This window comes from Colobus angolensis, unplaced genomic scaffold (genome assembly GCF_000951035.1).
Source record: "Colobus angolensis palliatus isolate OR3802 unplaced genomic scaffold, Cang.pa_1.0 Scaffold113, whole genome shotgun sequence".
NCBI classification, from domain to species: Eukaryota; Metazoa; Chordata; class Mammalia; order Primates; family Cercopithecidae; genus Colobus; species Colobus angolensis.
Window position 1 is genome coordinate 4,646,729 of NW_012112364.1, and position 15,822 is coordinate 4,662,550.

The 15,822-nt window shown below is 40.4% G+C and overlaps 1 protein-coding gene across 1 annotated transcript in view; it reads right to left on the bottom strand.

Annotated features, from left to right (window-relative positions):
- The window catches only part of SGCG (sarcoglycan, gamma (35kDa dystrophin-associated glycoprotein)), a 91,730-nt gene extending 81,772 nt beyond the window's left edge, over positions 1–9,958 (bottom strand). Inside the window, exons 1-2 of the mRNA XM_011958867.1 lie at positions 9,805–9,958; positions 1,845–2,039 (exon numbers count right to left, since the gene is read on the bottom strand). Coding sequence (XP_011814257.1) covers positions 1,845–2,039 — 195 coding nt within the window. The 5' untranslated portion in view covers positions 9,805–9,958. The remainder of the gene's footprint in view (positions 1–1,844; positions 2,040–9,804) is intronic.
- Positions 9,959–15,822: the final 5,864 nt, after the last annotated feature.

Below are 15,822 nucleotides of genomic sequence, written 5' to 3' on the forward strand. Positions count from 1 at the left end.
CAGGAACGCCTGTGCTGATGTCTGTGGGGAGCCCTTTTCCATCAGTGAAATGGACTCAGCTGCTGGCACAACTTAATTTAATCCACATTTATCATACCTCAAAGTTGTTTTAGATGCCACGTGACAAGATTATAAAGTAGACATATTGTCACTTTACAGTCAAATAGTTTACAAAATTAATTCACCCATATTTCATAAATAATGCACATCATTCATTCCAGATAAAGTCTGTCCTTGCTCAGCACGTGCTGGGCTGTGGGTGGTTTCTCCTCACTCCTGGGCCCTTCCATGGGCCTCCTACCCAGGACACTGCCTCTCTTAACCTTCTGCATAACTGGCAGTCCTACAGCAGGCTGATGCAGGGCTCTCTATTCAGAGTTGTCTCTGGCAAATCCCATAGTTTATAATTTGAGGACTTTAACACTGCTTCAGTCTCCAGAAAATGTTAAACTATTTTACATTTAGATATTAAAATTTATATGATGTACAAAAACATGCATCCTGTTAGTTGTGCCACTTTCATGAAGTAACATTGTCCAATGGGACTAAGTACTATTGTGATGCTGTAGAAATAGTGATTTTATAAATTTTAACCAAGAAATCACAACTTAAATTGGATTAATTTGAATAGATTTACATAATTGTTCATATATATTTATAATATTTATAACTTATAACAGCTTATATTATATATTTATATTGATTGCATTCATATTAATACATCAAATATACTAACAGTTTCAAACTATATTTTGATTTGATTGGTATTTTACCTCTGCATATACAAAAACATAAATATTTATTATTTCAATAAAATAAATAATGTATCTACTGGCTAGAACTATAGTGGGATAGAAATACTTGCATAGAAAGTGAAGAAGAAGAATAATAGAAGGTGTTTCAGAATGAATGACTTCAAGCATTGTTCTCAGAAAGAGCCTGTGCAGAGGTGAAGGTTTCAGTGAAACAAGATTGCACCACTGCACTCCAGCCTGGGCAACAGAGCAAGACTCCGTCAAAAAGGAAGGAAGGAAGGAAGGAAGGAAGGAAGGAAGGAAGGAAGGAAGGAAGGAAGGAAGGAAGGGAGGGAGGGAGGGAGGGGCCTGTGCATATATCACACCTTCAGATGCATGTAAGCAACAGACTGACCTGCCTGCGATGTTCTCTGCAATATTTTTGTCTCACTGTGGCTATCTTGTAAAATTAAGACATTCTACATTAAGCATTTTTTCAAAAGTACACAAAATATTATCAAGTAATACCAAATTATGTAGCTATCTTTAAAACATAAGAATGTTTAAAATAGGATATGAATTCCTTAGGATTGACGTTTTAGTTACTAAATCTGTTGCTGAATGCTGAAGTGTGTACATGAATTTACTGTCTATTAGTAAAGGGTTTTCAAAAAATGAAAGTGTAACTTGATTACCTGTAAATAAAAAAAATGTTAAAGCAGAGTGCCATTTAAATATTTATGAATTAATGAAAATTAAGAAAACGATATATACAGTTTTACAAACCGATGAATTAAATAATCAGTAAATAATCTTGACTCAATCAACCACAAACTAAAGACTATTACAACATTCCCACTATATAGAGATGACTAATGAAAAAAATTACAGCAAAAATACACAAAACCAACACACTATAGTTCACAATGAGGTTTAAGGAAAAGGGAAAAAGGTAAATGCTACATACATATTTTGCTCCTGAAATTCTGATCCAGATAGCAAAGAAATGAATGTTAATCACATAAAAGGAAACTCCTATCAATATAATATAGACGAAGTGATACAGTGGACAAAACAAGAACACGCTTACCAGAAAACAATGATACTTACTGGAGAAAACCACATCACTTTAAGAATCCAAATTGTAAGAGCTAAATTCACCACGAGGATGATGAGTAAAAGAAGGACAAACAAGTAGAGGCAGCGCTTTCTCCAGCCATAAATGCCAATTTTGTAGACATACGGATTCTCTGGCCTCTCTATGTGGGTGCCTTCTGCGGCTGCAGTGTACTGCTCACGCACCATCTGCCACGGGTGTGTTCATGAGAGGAGAGAGAAAGAGACAGACAGGGAATGAGGGAGTCAACTTGTTTGTTAATACTGATTTACTATGAGCCTGAAAACATATTTTTCATCCCAGTCATAAATTTCCAAAATTAATGATTTTTTTAAAAGATAATTAAATATTATTCTGAAACATGTCACTGTGTTTCAATCACAGGGAGATATTTAATCTGTCATTTAGAATATTTTATGTATGATAAACATTTGAAATCTAGTGACCATATTTTCAGATGTTAATAACTTCAGACGTTAATAAATTCTCTGTATCTATCAAAGTTCTTCAGGGTTAAACTTGGAATTGAAGCATTAACCAAAAATAATCAAGTTACCAAGTTCTACAAAGGTTAATTGGGAGGAAAATCAAGCTGGTATCTTTAAAAAGGAATCCGTGGCCAGGGCGGTGGCGCACGTCTGTAATTCCAGCACTTTGGGAGGCTGAGGTAGGTGTCTCACGAGGTCAGGAGATCGAGACCATCCTGGCTAACACGGTGAAACCCCGTCTCTACTAAAAATACAAAAAATTAGCCGGGCGTGGTGACAGGCGCCTGTAGTCCCAGCTACTCGGGAGGCTGAGGCAAGAGAATCGCTTGAACCCAGGAGGTGGAGGTTGCAGTGAGCTGAGATCATGCCATTGCACTCTAGCCTAGATGACAGAGCGAGACTCCATCTCAAAAAAAAAAAAAGAAAAAGAAAAAGAAAAAAAAGAAAATTAAAAAAAGTATTCATTTTTCCCTTTATACAAAGAAGTACTTTTTAGCTATGAAGGTAAAATTGGAGATTATGAAGACTTTCCTGATTGTAAATGTAGTAAAAAGATGAATCAGAATATAAATACTCTTCTCTGGGATTTCTTTTGTGCAAAAGTCACACATTTATTTTTAGGGGTGATTTGGAGTTGTCCTTGTTAAAAATAAGTTATGGTCTAAAACAAATCTTTAAATCTCCTTCCAATTTAACAACAGGCATTTTCACATATTCTGATTATCTAAAATTAGGCTATTCATCACATAGTATTTTCAAATATCCAGGACTGACAGCCAGCATTATTCAACCCCTAAATGTTTAATGATTTCATAAGGGCATTATTCATTGACTCATTTCTTTGAACTCCTCCAGTCTTCCTTAGATCAGAGCCAGTGGCTCAAGCCAAAGTACCAGATGTATCCCTGATGGTTCTCTCTTCCCTCAAGCCCCACATCAGCAAGTCCTATCAATTCTACCTTTCATATATATCCGAAATCTGTCTACCTCTCTACATGTCCATTGCTACCGCACTAATTCAGGTTACTCTGAATGCTCTCAACTACACTACTGAAAAATCCACTTTCATTCTTTCCCTTCTTGAAAACCATTCCCCACCCAGCAGCCAATGTGTAAAATGTAAGTAAGCTCCAGTCACTCTATTTTTCCAAACCTTCTGATGGCTTCTCACCACAGTGACAATGTCCAAATGCCTCTATCACCTAAAAGACCCTATATAAGCCGGACTTTGCTGACGTCTCTGGCTTTATCTACCACCATTGTGTCCTTTGCTCACAAGACTGAAGCAAAGAGTCAATCCTCTTCAACAGACCAGGTTAATGCTCACCCTAGGACATTTGTCCCGGACTCGGTCTTCCCCTGCTGGTCCTGCTCATCTTTCAGTAGCAGCACACGTGCCATCGCCTCAAAGAAGCCTCTTTCTCTGGACACGCAGTCACTCTCAACCACTTCCCTCTATTATATTTATTTCAAAGTGCTTATCATCTGAAAGAATGGCTCCAGAATTTCTATAAAGGACAGACTAGGAGAGCGCAATTGGATGGGGAAGGGTGGCCAGGGAGTCTGAACCAAAAGCAAGCACAGTACTTACAATATTGCTACAGATGAAAACAACTAGCAAAGTTTTCTAAGAACACATGTGAGTATATTTCTATTTCTACATATTCCTAGCCCTATATATATAGTTTCCTATTATTGCTGTAGCAAACTATCAGAAACCTAGTGGCTTAACACAATTTTATCTTATAGTTGTGGAGGGGAAGAATGTGTTTGTCACCCGGGCGGACCAGCAAGGCATTTGCTGGTATTCCTCTGGCCATTTTGAGAGCAAATGCTCAGCCATGTGTGAACCACAAGTGCACTGGAACTGGTTAGGGGTTGGTGACCAAGGCTAAGACCCCTCAGAGTTGAATGTCTGGGTCACCCCAAGGCTACGCAGACCAGCCAGGGTGTGAGACGAGAATGAAGAGAATGCTGAATGGGTAGGTGAAGGCAGTGGGAGGGGAAAAGGGTGGAAAAGTATCAGCTGCAGTCATGAGACCATCTGCATAAGGGGAGACTCTAGTTCCTGTCATTAACACTCCCTCAGCGTTCCCCCAGGAAAAGAGACCAATCAAACCCTCGGAGGAGCTGTTCCCGAATTAGGTAAACAAAGCAAGAGGATCTGAGTGATGCGAGGGTGGACTCTGGTGCTGTGTCACCCTGTCACCCTTCAGAACCAAGACACTCCTTCCTTCCGTGGTGGCAGCGATGGCTGATGACGAGAATGACTTCAGACGGCACTAAGCTGCCTCGCCCATGGCTGTGTCTCCCCCACGAGAGGCACACTCCAACGTTTTATCAGTGCACTGGATGAAAGCCCGGCCCCCTCCTCTGCAGGGAACAGCCCTGCAGGCCTCCAGCTCTGTGGCAGCTACAGTGCTATCCGACATCTCCTTCTGCCCACTCTGCCACCTCTGCTGTCCTACAGGGATTTTTTTTTCAAGATGGGTTCCAATACATGGCACGCATATTTCCAGCTTGGAGTCTCTTTCCCAGGGAACCTTTGTTGGAAAAATTGGAATTTAAAAGTGACCAGGGGCTGGGCGCAGTGGCTCATGCTTGTAATCCTAGCACTTTAGGAGGCCCAAGGCGAGCAGATCACGAGATCAGGAGATCGAGACCAGCCTGGCCAACATGGTGAAACCCCGTCTCTACTAAAAATACAAAAAAAAGCTGGGGTGTGGTGGCAGGTGTCTGTCATCCCAGCTACTCTGGAGACTGAGGCAGGAGAACTGCTTGAACCCAGAAGGCAGAGGGCGTAGTGAGCCAAGATTGCGCCATTGCACTCTAGCCTAGGCGACAGACCGAGACTCTGTTTCAGAAAAAAAAAAAAAAAGAAACAGTGATCAGGTACACTGATAGATTTCTCAGAACACTATTCAACTTTACCTATGTGAAAGTTGTCAGGATCAAAATGGTGTCACTCATGTTAAGAAAACTCTGACAAATAGAACCGGGGAAGATCATAAAGAGAAATTTTTTATGCTTATATGCTGATAACATAACTTATGACAAAAGATTGCAAAAACCACAACCTTAAATACTTCTGCGAGGACATCTGCTTGCAATCTCATACAGATTTTATAATCTTACAGATTAATTTCAGAACAATTGTGTAATCCTCATATTCCCACTGCAATGCTCTATTCACAAATGAACATCTTTTCTTTGGGAGCTTGCCTGTTATTTAGGTTGACACTATCTCACATCAGGTTCCCTGGAAGCAGCTTGACATGTGGATTCTTGTTCAGGTGTTGTATTAAGGGAATGCTCTCAAGAGGAAGGCACCAGGCAATGAGGGAAGCCAGCTAGGTTAGGAGAGGAAGCTAGGCAAGGTGTGGGCTGAGGCCAAGGTCACTTCTTAGAGAAGTCAGAGACACAGAGAGAGAGAGAATTAAAAAGACCCCCTCACTGGTCATCCAGAAACCAGTTCATTACGTACTAGCCCTGTGAGGGGGACCAGCCTACACTGCAGTACCATTTATCCTGTGTAGACATGACTCTTAAATTTGATGTTATTTACAAAGGAGAACGGAGTTTAGAATATTCTTAAATTAAAATTACATACGAAGGCTGTGTTTAACCAAACAGCAAATAAAGTAGCCTGTAATCTATTTTAAAAATATTTTGATTTTTATACTAAGCCTAACATTTTTAAGCAAATCAACTATCACTGCCCCCCTCAAGAAAAAAAAAAAAACCTTTCAATTTGCCTAGTCCCTAAAAATTCCGTATAACTAAATTCTAACTGAAAAACATTCACACAATATTAAGTGAAAATTTTAAGAAAGTTATTTCAATGTATCAATTATGCTGTGCTTCTTTTTAGTTACAAGACTAAATGCAAAAAGAAATTCTTGAGGTACATTTAATTAAGTTTCTTATCAAACGTGGTATATATGTATTTTTCCTATGGCCTGACAGTTCATTTAAAAAGTTTCAGATGGCCTCAGGGCCATTATTCACTTCCACCCTTATTAGCACCTTTGCTTTGGGATATGAATGGGAGGATTTAAAGTGACTTTCAAATGTTGCCAAAATACTCACATTCGAATGCATTCCAGTATGGAGACAACACACTTGTATTGTTTCACCAAGATTAACATTTGAGAGTATTTTGTATCAGCTGGGCACGGTGGCTCATGCCTGTAATCCCAGCACTTTGGGAGGCCGAGGTGGGTGGATCACCTGAGATCAGGAGTTCGAGACCATCCTGGCCAACACGGTGAAACCCCATCTGTACTAAAAATACAAAAATTAACCGGGCGTGGTGACAGGTGCCTGTAATCCCAGCTACTTAGGAGGCTGAGGCAGGAGAATTGCTTGAACCCAGGAGGTGAGGTTGCAGTGAGCCGAGATCATGCCACTGCACTCCAGCCTGGGCAAAAGAGCCAGACTCTGTCTCCCCAAAAAATAAATAAATAAAAATAAAGAGACAATATTTTATATAAAGTTTTCATTACGATCTAAACTGTTGAACGAAAGGAAGATTTTCATGGGAAAGGTAAACAGTCACTTGTCTTTCTTTCCTTCATAGACCTTACCATTAGGGATAGGCAGGCAGCCACCGGGAATGCCAGGAGGGCTATTTGCATCCTGAATGCACATGCCCCTTCTGAGCAGCCATGGCTGCTTGTAGAGAACTTTCTCCACAGAAACAGCAGAAACAGCCTCAGCCTGGAGTCTCCTGCCTGCTTAGGGCTCCTTTCTGGTGTGCCTTCTTAGGGGACTGTGAGAAGCAGGTTCAAGCTCCTGACCGGTTACCGTCAATTTCCCGTCTTCCTGACTTCCCTGCTGTGTGGGGTCAGGATAAAAGGGTGCATTGAATGGTGATGACCATGGAAGCTACATTTACTAAGAAGTCAGAAACCTCCTGATGACAATGGAAGCTACTATCTGCTACGAAGTCAGAAACCTTCTGATGACAATGGGAGCTACTATTTACCAAGAAGTCAGAAACTTTCTAATTGTCTTATATAAACTAGATTTGATACTTGTTAAAATGATAGCTGCTACAGTGCAACTCCTCTCGCCTTATAAATGAAGGAACTGAGACCTACAGAAATTAAGTAATTCATACAAGGTCAAATGGCAGTCTGGCTCCATAGCCTAAACTTTTAATCATAGCCTCTTCATTGATGTTAGACTTTCCAGAGATGTTTCTCAAGTAAAACGAATTGAGCATTTAAAAACCAGAGTTAAACAAGTCACGAAGGTGAAGCTGGGTTTTAAGGTGCCCTTCACTGCCGCCGCCACTGTCCCGAATCCATTCTCCATGTCAACTGCAGTGATCCTATCAAAGCACCCACGTGACTGCGCAGCTCTCCTTTTCTAGAGATTCAAAGGTCACACCGGTGCTTTGGATGAAGCACAAACGCCTTTGGGCACAGCGAGCCCTCCTTTGTCCCCACTCCTCAGTGGTCCTACACACCAGTCATACTGAAGTTGAGGAGGCACTGAGATTTTCACAGATTCTGAGAAAAGTCTTGAGACCTTTACCAATCCGCACATTACTAAATACTCCTGTACCAATGTTCCCGTAAAACTATCTACAGCGTAACATAAACAATTAAAAATGAAGCTGGAATCCGAAATGGCCAAAGCAGCAAGTGATGGATCCTGCAATCGTTATGAGAATGTCGTAGAGCTATCCGGCCCTGCGGTAGGTCTGGAGAAGGATAAAGCCAGACAGATGCTACAGAGGCTGAGAGAAGAGGAGGGAGGGAGGGAGAGAAAGGAAGGTATCATGAGGGTCAAGGCGGGTTCTGAAGGAACAGGACAGTAGCAGAGTCATCCTCAGGATGCTGTAGTTTCTCCCTTCCCACCAGGAAACCACAGCCCTGGTGCCTCAGCTGAGAAGACACAAGGGCTGTGATGAGGGAGTGGAGGGAGATCCTCAGGTCCTATAAATTACGCAAAACTGAACACACTGGGCACTCACTATCATTTATAATTATTATTTAATTTTTAATGCAATTTAATAACAACTTAGTTTAATGACTAGCAAGTACATTTTTTAAAGGACAATATGGAACAATTTCATTTTCAGCATTTTAACTGCAAGCTTAGCTGATATCTTTTGGACACTTGAATCTGTTAGTCCTTGGAATGCTGTATCTAACTACATTGAAATGCTACTTTTCATTTGTCTTTGAAAGACAATCTGAAATGAATCCTAGAACCTATAAAACGAACCCCAACTTGGCCGGGCGCGGTGGCTCAAGCCTGTAATCCCAGCACTTTGGGAGGCCGAGACGGGCGGATCACGAGGTCAGGAGATCGAGACCATCCTGGCTATCACGGTGAAACCCCGTCTCTACTAAAAATACAAAAACTAGCCGGGCGAGGTGGCGGGCGCCTGTAGTCCCAGCTACTTGGGAGGCTGAGGCAGGAGAATGGCGTAAACCCGGGAGGCGGAGCTTGTAGTGAGCTGAGATGGGGCCACTGCACTCCAGTCCGGGCAACAGAGCGAGACTCCACCTCAAAAAAAAAAAACGAACCCCAACTTGTAGCACTACTTTTTAAATTCCGCAAAGGTGCCTCTTTGTATCTACAAAATGTTTGCAAGAAAATAAGCCAAAAATAAACAGTATATTCTGTGGTTCGTTTTGTCCTGGTAGTTACTCCACCCTGCTGGCAAATCTTTCAGTCAGCTGGGTTATATTTTCCCTTATTATTTTTTTCTAAGCCTTCCTTTAAAAAAGTTGTATTTGCTAGTTGTCATGTATTAATTTAGAAAACTCAGAGAAAGAACTCATAACTTCAGTAAGCTGAAGCATTAGCACATGTGTACTTTTACCCTACTTATATTTATTTTTTCATACATATTTTGAGCAACATTTTATATTTTCCAGATTTGGGGAAAGAAACATTCTTCCCTTTTTCACTCCAAAAATAGTGAAGGAGTCAAGTTGCTATTTTGCGCTTGTTTTGTTTATTTCCAACTTACAAAACCACTGGACTTTTGTTGTCACTCATTTTAGTTTATTTCTTAGTGTCTACAACAAAACTATCAAGAAAATCTAAAGCAAATGTAATTCTACCACTAAAGTTTAAGAGCAGAATTACAAGCAGGTGATCTTAAAGATGATATTTTGTCTAGATTAACTACAGGATACAATTCAACACCCAATAATATAGAAATGCTACCTTTGGCATTCTACAAAGTAAAAATATTAGAACTACAGGATTATGCTAAAACTACAGAGCATATTAGTAGTCAGAATAACTTAGTCGAAATGAGAATGTTATTGATATTTGATATATCATTATGTTGTGATACACAAATTTATTCAACATTGTTTTAAATTTATTAACTATTATGCCACCAAAGAAGAAAGAATATTAAGAAACCTCCTAAGTGTCTGGTTTTTAGGTTGTACTTTGTATTGATATAAAATCCAAGTTAAAACTGAGCACTTACCTTAGATATTAAGAAAAGCGCACTGGCGAATGAACTACTGTCCACCTGAGCTCTACCGAAGACAGAATGTTTCAAACTTTTCCATGACTTACAGAAAGAGAGCAAAGGACGAAGCTTCAGCAACTGTCCCTGGAGAAAGGGCTCTCACGAGTTTAGCCCTGTCTCATGTTTCCTCCTCTCACATTAGCAACAGGCCTGTCTAATTTTACTCAGTGACATAAACAGTTCATACCACACTTAAAATTGTTTGGGCACCAATTCCAGGACACAGCTCTTTATGTGCCAAAAACAAACCAAAACACACAAACAAGAAACCAAACTCTTCTTGTTACAAAACCAACATTTCAACATTTAAACCCTGAAGCATGATAGTCTAACATAATTACAACTTCCTAAAAAAAACTTTACCTCAAACAAAGAGCAAAAAACTTCTAAGACTAATTTCCATTAGAAACTAATGTTGATAAAATTTTATGAAAAATCTCTTCAAATTAATATGCAAGTCAGAACTTGTGACTATTACACATATACTAGTCTCATCCAAATGAATGGCTTATTACCATGTAACAGTGACTCTTTAAAAATCGCTTTCCCTGAGCCTCTTTAAGTGAAAAACGTTAATATCTGAGGAGAAAATCCTACACAAAGATCACCATAATAGAAGGTAAACAAACTCTGCATGTTACAATTATGACCGTTCTTTTCTAGGAAACTCATATTTCTATTATGTTTAACAAATGATGTGAATGTTACAACGTGATCTTAAATTGTCTTTATCTTCATTTAAGAGTCATCAGGTCATTTCGTTTTATAAGGTGTAAAGACAATAGAATAAATATCCAACTTCTGAATAATTTTAATATTTTATTTTGCCTTATTTTTATGTGGCCTGGTTTGCAGCATGAATTAAAACTTACTAAATTATATACTTCATATTTGCATTTTAGTACTAAACTTTGAAAGTAAGAAACAGTGCCTTAGTATACATGCACACAGAGTTGGGAACAACAGATACTGGGGCCTACTTGAGGAAGGAGGGAGGGAGAAAGGTGGGGGTCGGAAAACTGTTGGGTACTAGGCTTACTACCTGGGTGATGAAATTATTTGTACATCAAATCCTGGTGATATGCAATTCATCTATGTAACAAACCTGCACATGTACCCCTTGAACCTGAAATAAAAAATGAAGAAAAAAGGAGCAATGCAGTAACAATGCATATGCTACATTTTCATTTTATTTTCTTCTCAGGAGACTTTTCTCTTCATTCTGCTTATTCATACTCTGCCACAACGTTTTTTGAAATTTGATGCTTCTATCATACCAACAGCTGTAGGCCTTAAATTACAAGCCAATACAGCTTCAAATAATCTTACATTTGTAAGACATTTGAAAACCTTTCATGAATTCTCTGCACATTAGTACTTCTACTTTGGGAATTCAGCTAGACATAAAATTATAGGACAGCTATCAATTTCAAACAAAAATAATATATTAAACAATAATGATATGAAATGTATTTTTGTATCAGTGTATGTCTGAAAAGTGAAAGTCTGAAACTGCTAACTCGATATTCTGATTGAAATGTCATGCATTTAAAGGTTACAACTGAGAGACCTTTTCATCAATCGTAAATTGGTTTTGTTGCAATGAACTTTTCAATGTTTTGGGAACTGCTTTGTACAAATATTAGCCAGGCAATGTGTTTGATCCCCACTCATATTTACAGATTCATTTAATACTGTCCACACCTATGTTTAGTAGGGCAGAAGAACGACATAAAGAAGCCTTTGATTTTATCATTTAGTTGAAATTATTAAAGCAAGACCTTCAGTTTGTAACGTAGGCAGCTTCAGATTGTAACACACACACAGACACACACACACACACACACACACACACATTTTGAAATGCTCTCAAAGGAATCATAACATTTTAAAGCTCCAAGAGACCTTAAAGAAATCTAGTCTAACACTCATTTAGGTGTAAAATAATTGGTTCCAGATTACAAAGCTGGTAAGCCTATGGGTGCAAGTGACTTCAAAAGTCCTTAGGCCTAACGTACCCATTTGGTACTTGGGGGCTCCACGACAAACGTGCTTCCAACCATGGTCCTACGAGCCTATGGGGACCTTTCCTGGCTTCCCCCTCATTCGCCCTTTGCTTCCATTCTTGACTACTACGGTCATCAGTTAGCGCTGACCTTTCTTCCTGACGTCCTCTCATCAAGCTCTTCCTTCGGTTTGGGCATGGATAACCCTGTTGCTGGCTTAAGTGGTTGGGTTGGGGGGGATCACTTTCAGAACCAGTGAAAATAGGGAATTTCAGTAGTGATGTGGTCAGTTTTGGAGAAATCATTTCTATTTTGAGATGAAGTAAGAAATGAGGTTATCTGTAGAGGGAGAATGTGGAAATAAGGGAATGAGAAAGTTCAACATTTGAAAATAACAGAGCATTTTAATGATTTGGGTTGTCAACTGACTAGTGAAACATATTAGGCCATGTCCAAGGCCCAAGTGAAGTTGATAAATATATGGATAGCAGTCTCATTTTAATGGTTCTCATGACTTTATAAGCTAACTGCAGTCATGGATTACTGTGACTAAATCCCTCAAAACTGCTCAGCCTTTCCTCCAATACAATATAGCTTGTCTCTCCACAGTTCCTCCAATACAACACCTATTGCTCTTTCGTCCATCTTTCCTTCCTCAGTTGACGATGCCGTCCCCCAGAAGGTCACAGAAGACAGACTTAGGGCTCTCCCTCACTCACCAGTCTGCCAGTCACTAACTTCAGTGGATTCCCTCTGCAGGACCTCCTGCTCTGCCTGCCCTCCCTCCTTGTCCCTGCCTGACTTAGGGCCTCACCGTCTCTGGCATCGCCTGTTGCCATAGCCAAGTACCTACTTCCTATGCTTCCAGGAACTGCCGGCCCCCATCCTACACACCTGGGGACTGCCAGAGGAATGATGAGAACAGGTGATTCTGTCCATATTACTCCTTGGCCTAAAGCCCTTCAGCCAGCCTCCAGGATGCAGGACCAAGTTCTTGACACGTGCCTTCAGGGATGGTCCCTGTTCATCTCTTCTGTGCCTTGTACTGGGGAGTTCAGAATCACAAAAGTGACAATGTCTTTGGGTGCCTGGCTATCTTAGAAGAGGGTTACCTCCCATCGTTTTCTACTGGTGAACTATAATTTAACCTTTAAAAGTCTGCTCACAGGCCAGGCACGGTGGCTCACGCCTGTAATCCTAGCACTTTAGGAGGCCCAAGGCGAGCAGATCACGAGATCAGGAGATCGAGACCAGCCTGGCCAACATGGTGAAACCCCGTCTCTACTAAAAATACAAAAAAAAGCTGGGGTGTGGTGGCAGGTGTCTGTCATCCCAGCTACTCTGGAGACTGAGGCAGGAGAACTGCTTGAACCCAGAAGGCAGAGGGCGTAGTGAGCCAAGATTGCGCCATTGCACTCTAGCCTAGGCGACAGACCGAGACTCCGTTTCAGAAAAAAAAAAAAAAAGAAACAGTGATCAGGTACACTGATAGATTTCTCAGAACACTATTCAACTTTACCTATGTGAAAGTTGTCAGGATCAAAATGGTGTCACTCATGTTAAGAAAACTCTGACAAATAGAACCGGGGAAGATCATAAAGAGAAATTTTTTATGCTTATATGCTGATAACATAACTTATGACAAAAGATTGCAAAAACCACAACCTTAAATACTTCTGCGAGGACATCTGCTTGCAATCTCATACAGATTTTATAATCTTACAGATTAATTTCAGAACAATTGTGTAATCCTCATATTCCCACTGCAATGCTCTATTCACAAATGAACATCTTTTCTTTGGGAGCTTGCCTGTTATTTAGGTTGACACTATCTCACATCAGGTTCCCTGGAAGCAGCTTGACATGTGGATTCTTGTTCAGGTGTTGTATTAAGGGAATGCTCTCAAGAGGAAGGCACCAGGCAATGAGGGAAGCCAGCTAGGTTAGGAGAGGAAGCTAGGCAAGGTGTGGGCTGAGGCCAAGGTCACTTCTTAGAGAAGTCAGAGACACAGAGAGAGAGAGAATTAAAAAGACCCCCTCACTGGTCATCCAGAAACCAGTTCATTACGTACTAGCCCTGTGAGGGGGACCAGCCTACACTGCAGTACCATTTATCCTGTGTAGACATGACTCTTAAATTTGATGTTATTTACAAAGGAGAACGGAGTTTAGAATATTCTTAAATTAAAATTACATACGAAGGCTGTGTTTAACCAAACAGCAAATAAAGTAGCCTGTAATCTATTTTAAAAATATTTTGATTTTTATACTAAGCCTAACATTTTTAAGCAAATCAACTATCACTGCCCCCCTCAAGAAAAAAAAAAAAACCTTTCAATTTGCCTAGTCCCTAAAAATTCCGTATAACTAAATTCTAACTGAAAAACATTCACACAATATTAAGTGAAAATTTTAAGAAAGTTATTTCAATGTATCAATTATGCTGTGCTTCTTTTTAGTTACAAGACTAAATGCAAAAAGAAATTCTTGAGGTACATTTAATTAAGTTTCTTATCAAACGTGGTATATATGTATTTTTCCTATGGCCTGACAGTTCATTTAAAAAGTTTCAGATGGCCTCAGGGCCATTATTCACTTCCACCCTTATTAGCACCTTTGCTTTGGGATATGAATGGGAGGATTTAAAGTGACTTTCAAATGTTGCCAAAATACTCACATTCGAATGCATTCCAGTATGGAGACAACACACTTGTATTGTTTCACCAAGATTAACATTTGAGAGTATTTTGTATCAGCTGGGCACGGTGGCTCATGCCTGTAATCCCAGCACTTTGGGAGGCCGAGGTGGGTGGATCACCTGAGATCAGGAGTTCGAGACCATCCTGGCCAACACGGTGAAACCCCATCTGTACTAAAAATACAAAAATTAACCGGGCGTGGTGACAGGTGCCTGTAATCCCAGCTACTTAGGAGGCTGAGGCAGGAGAATTGCTTGAACCCAGGAGGTGAGGTTGCAGTGAGCCGAGATCATGCCACTGCACTCCAGCCTGGGCAAAAGAGCCAGACTCTGTCTCCCCAAAAAATAAATAAATAAAAATAAAGAGACAATATTTTATATAAAGTTTTCATTACGATCTAAACTGTTGAACGAAAGGAAGATTTTCATGGGAAAGGTAAACAGTCACTTGTCTTTCTTTCCTTCATAGACCTTACCATTAGGGATAGGCAGGCAGCCACCGGGAATGCCAGGAGGGCTATTTGCATCCTGAATGCACATGCCCCTTCTGAGCAGCCATGGCTGCTTGTAGAGAACTTTCTCCACAGAAACAGCAGAAACAGCCTCAGCCTGGAGTCTCCTGCCTGCTTAGGGCTCCTTTCTGGTGTGCCTTCTTAGGGGACTGTGAGAAGCAGGTTCAAGCTCCTGACCGGTTACCGTCAATTTCCCGTCTTCCTGACTTCCCTGCTGTGTGGGGTCAGGATAAAAGGGTGCATTGAATGGTGATGACCATGGAAGCTACATTTACTAAGAAGTCAGAAACCTCCTGATGACAATGGAAGCTACTATCTGCTACGAAGTCAGAAACCTTCTGATGACAATGGGAGCTACTATTTACCAAGAAGTCAGAAACTTTCTAATTGTCTTATATAAACTAGATTTGATACTTGTTAAAATGATAGCTGCTACAGTGCAACTCCTCTCGCCTTATAAATGAAGGAACTGAGACCTACAGAAATTAAGTAATTCATACAAGGTCAAATGGCAGTCTGGCTCCATAGCCTAAACTTTTAATCATAGCCTCTTCATTGATGTTAGACTTTCCAGAGATGTTTCTCAAGTAAAACGAATTGAGCATTTAAAAACCAGAGTTAAACAAGTCACGAAGGTGAAGCTGGGTTTTAAGGTGCCCTTCACTGCCGCCGCCACTGTCCCGAATCCATTCTCCATGTCAACTGCAGTGATCCTATCAAAGCACCCACGTGACTGCGCAGCTCTCCTTTTCTAGAG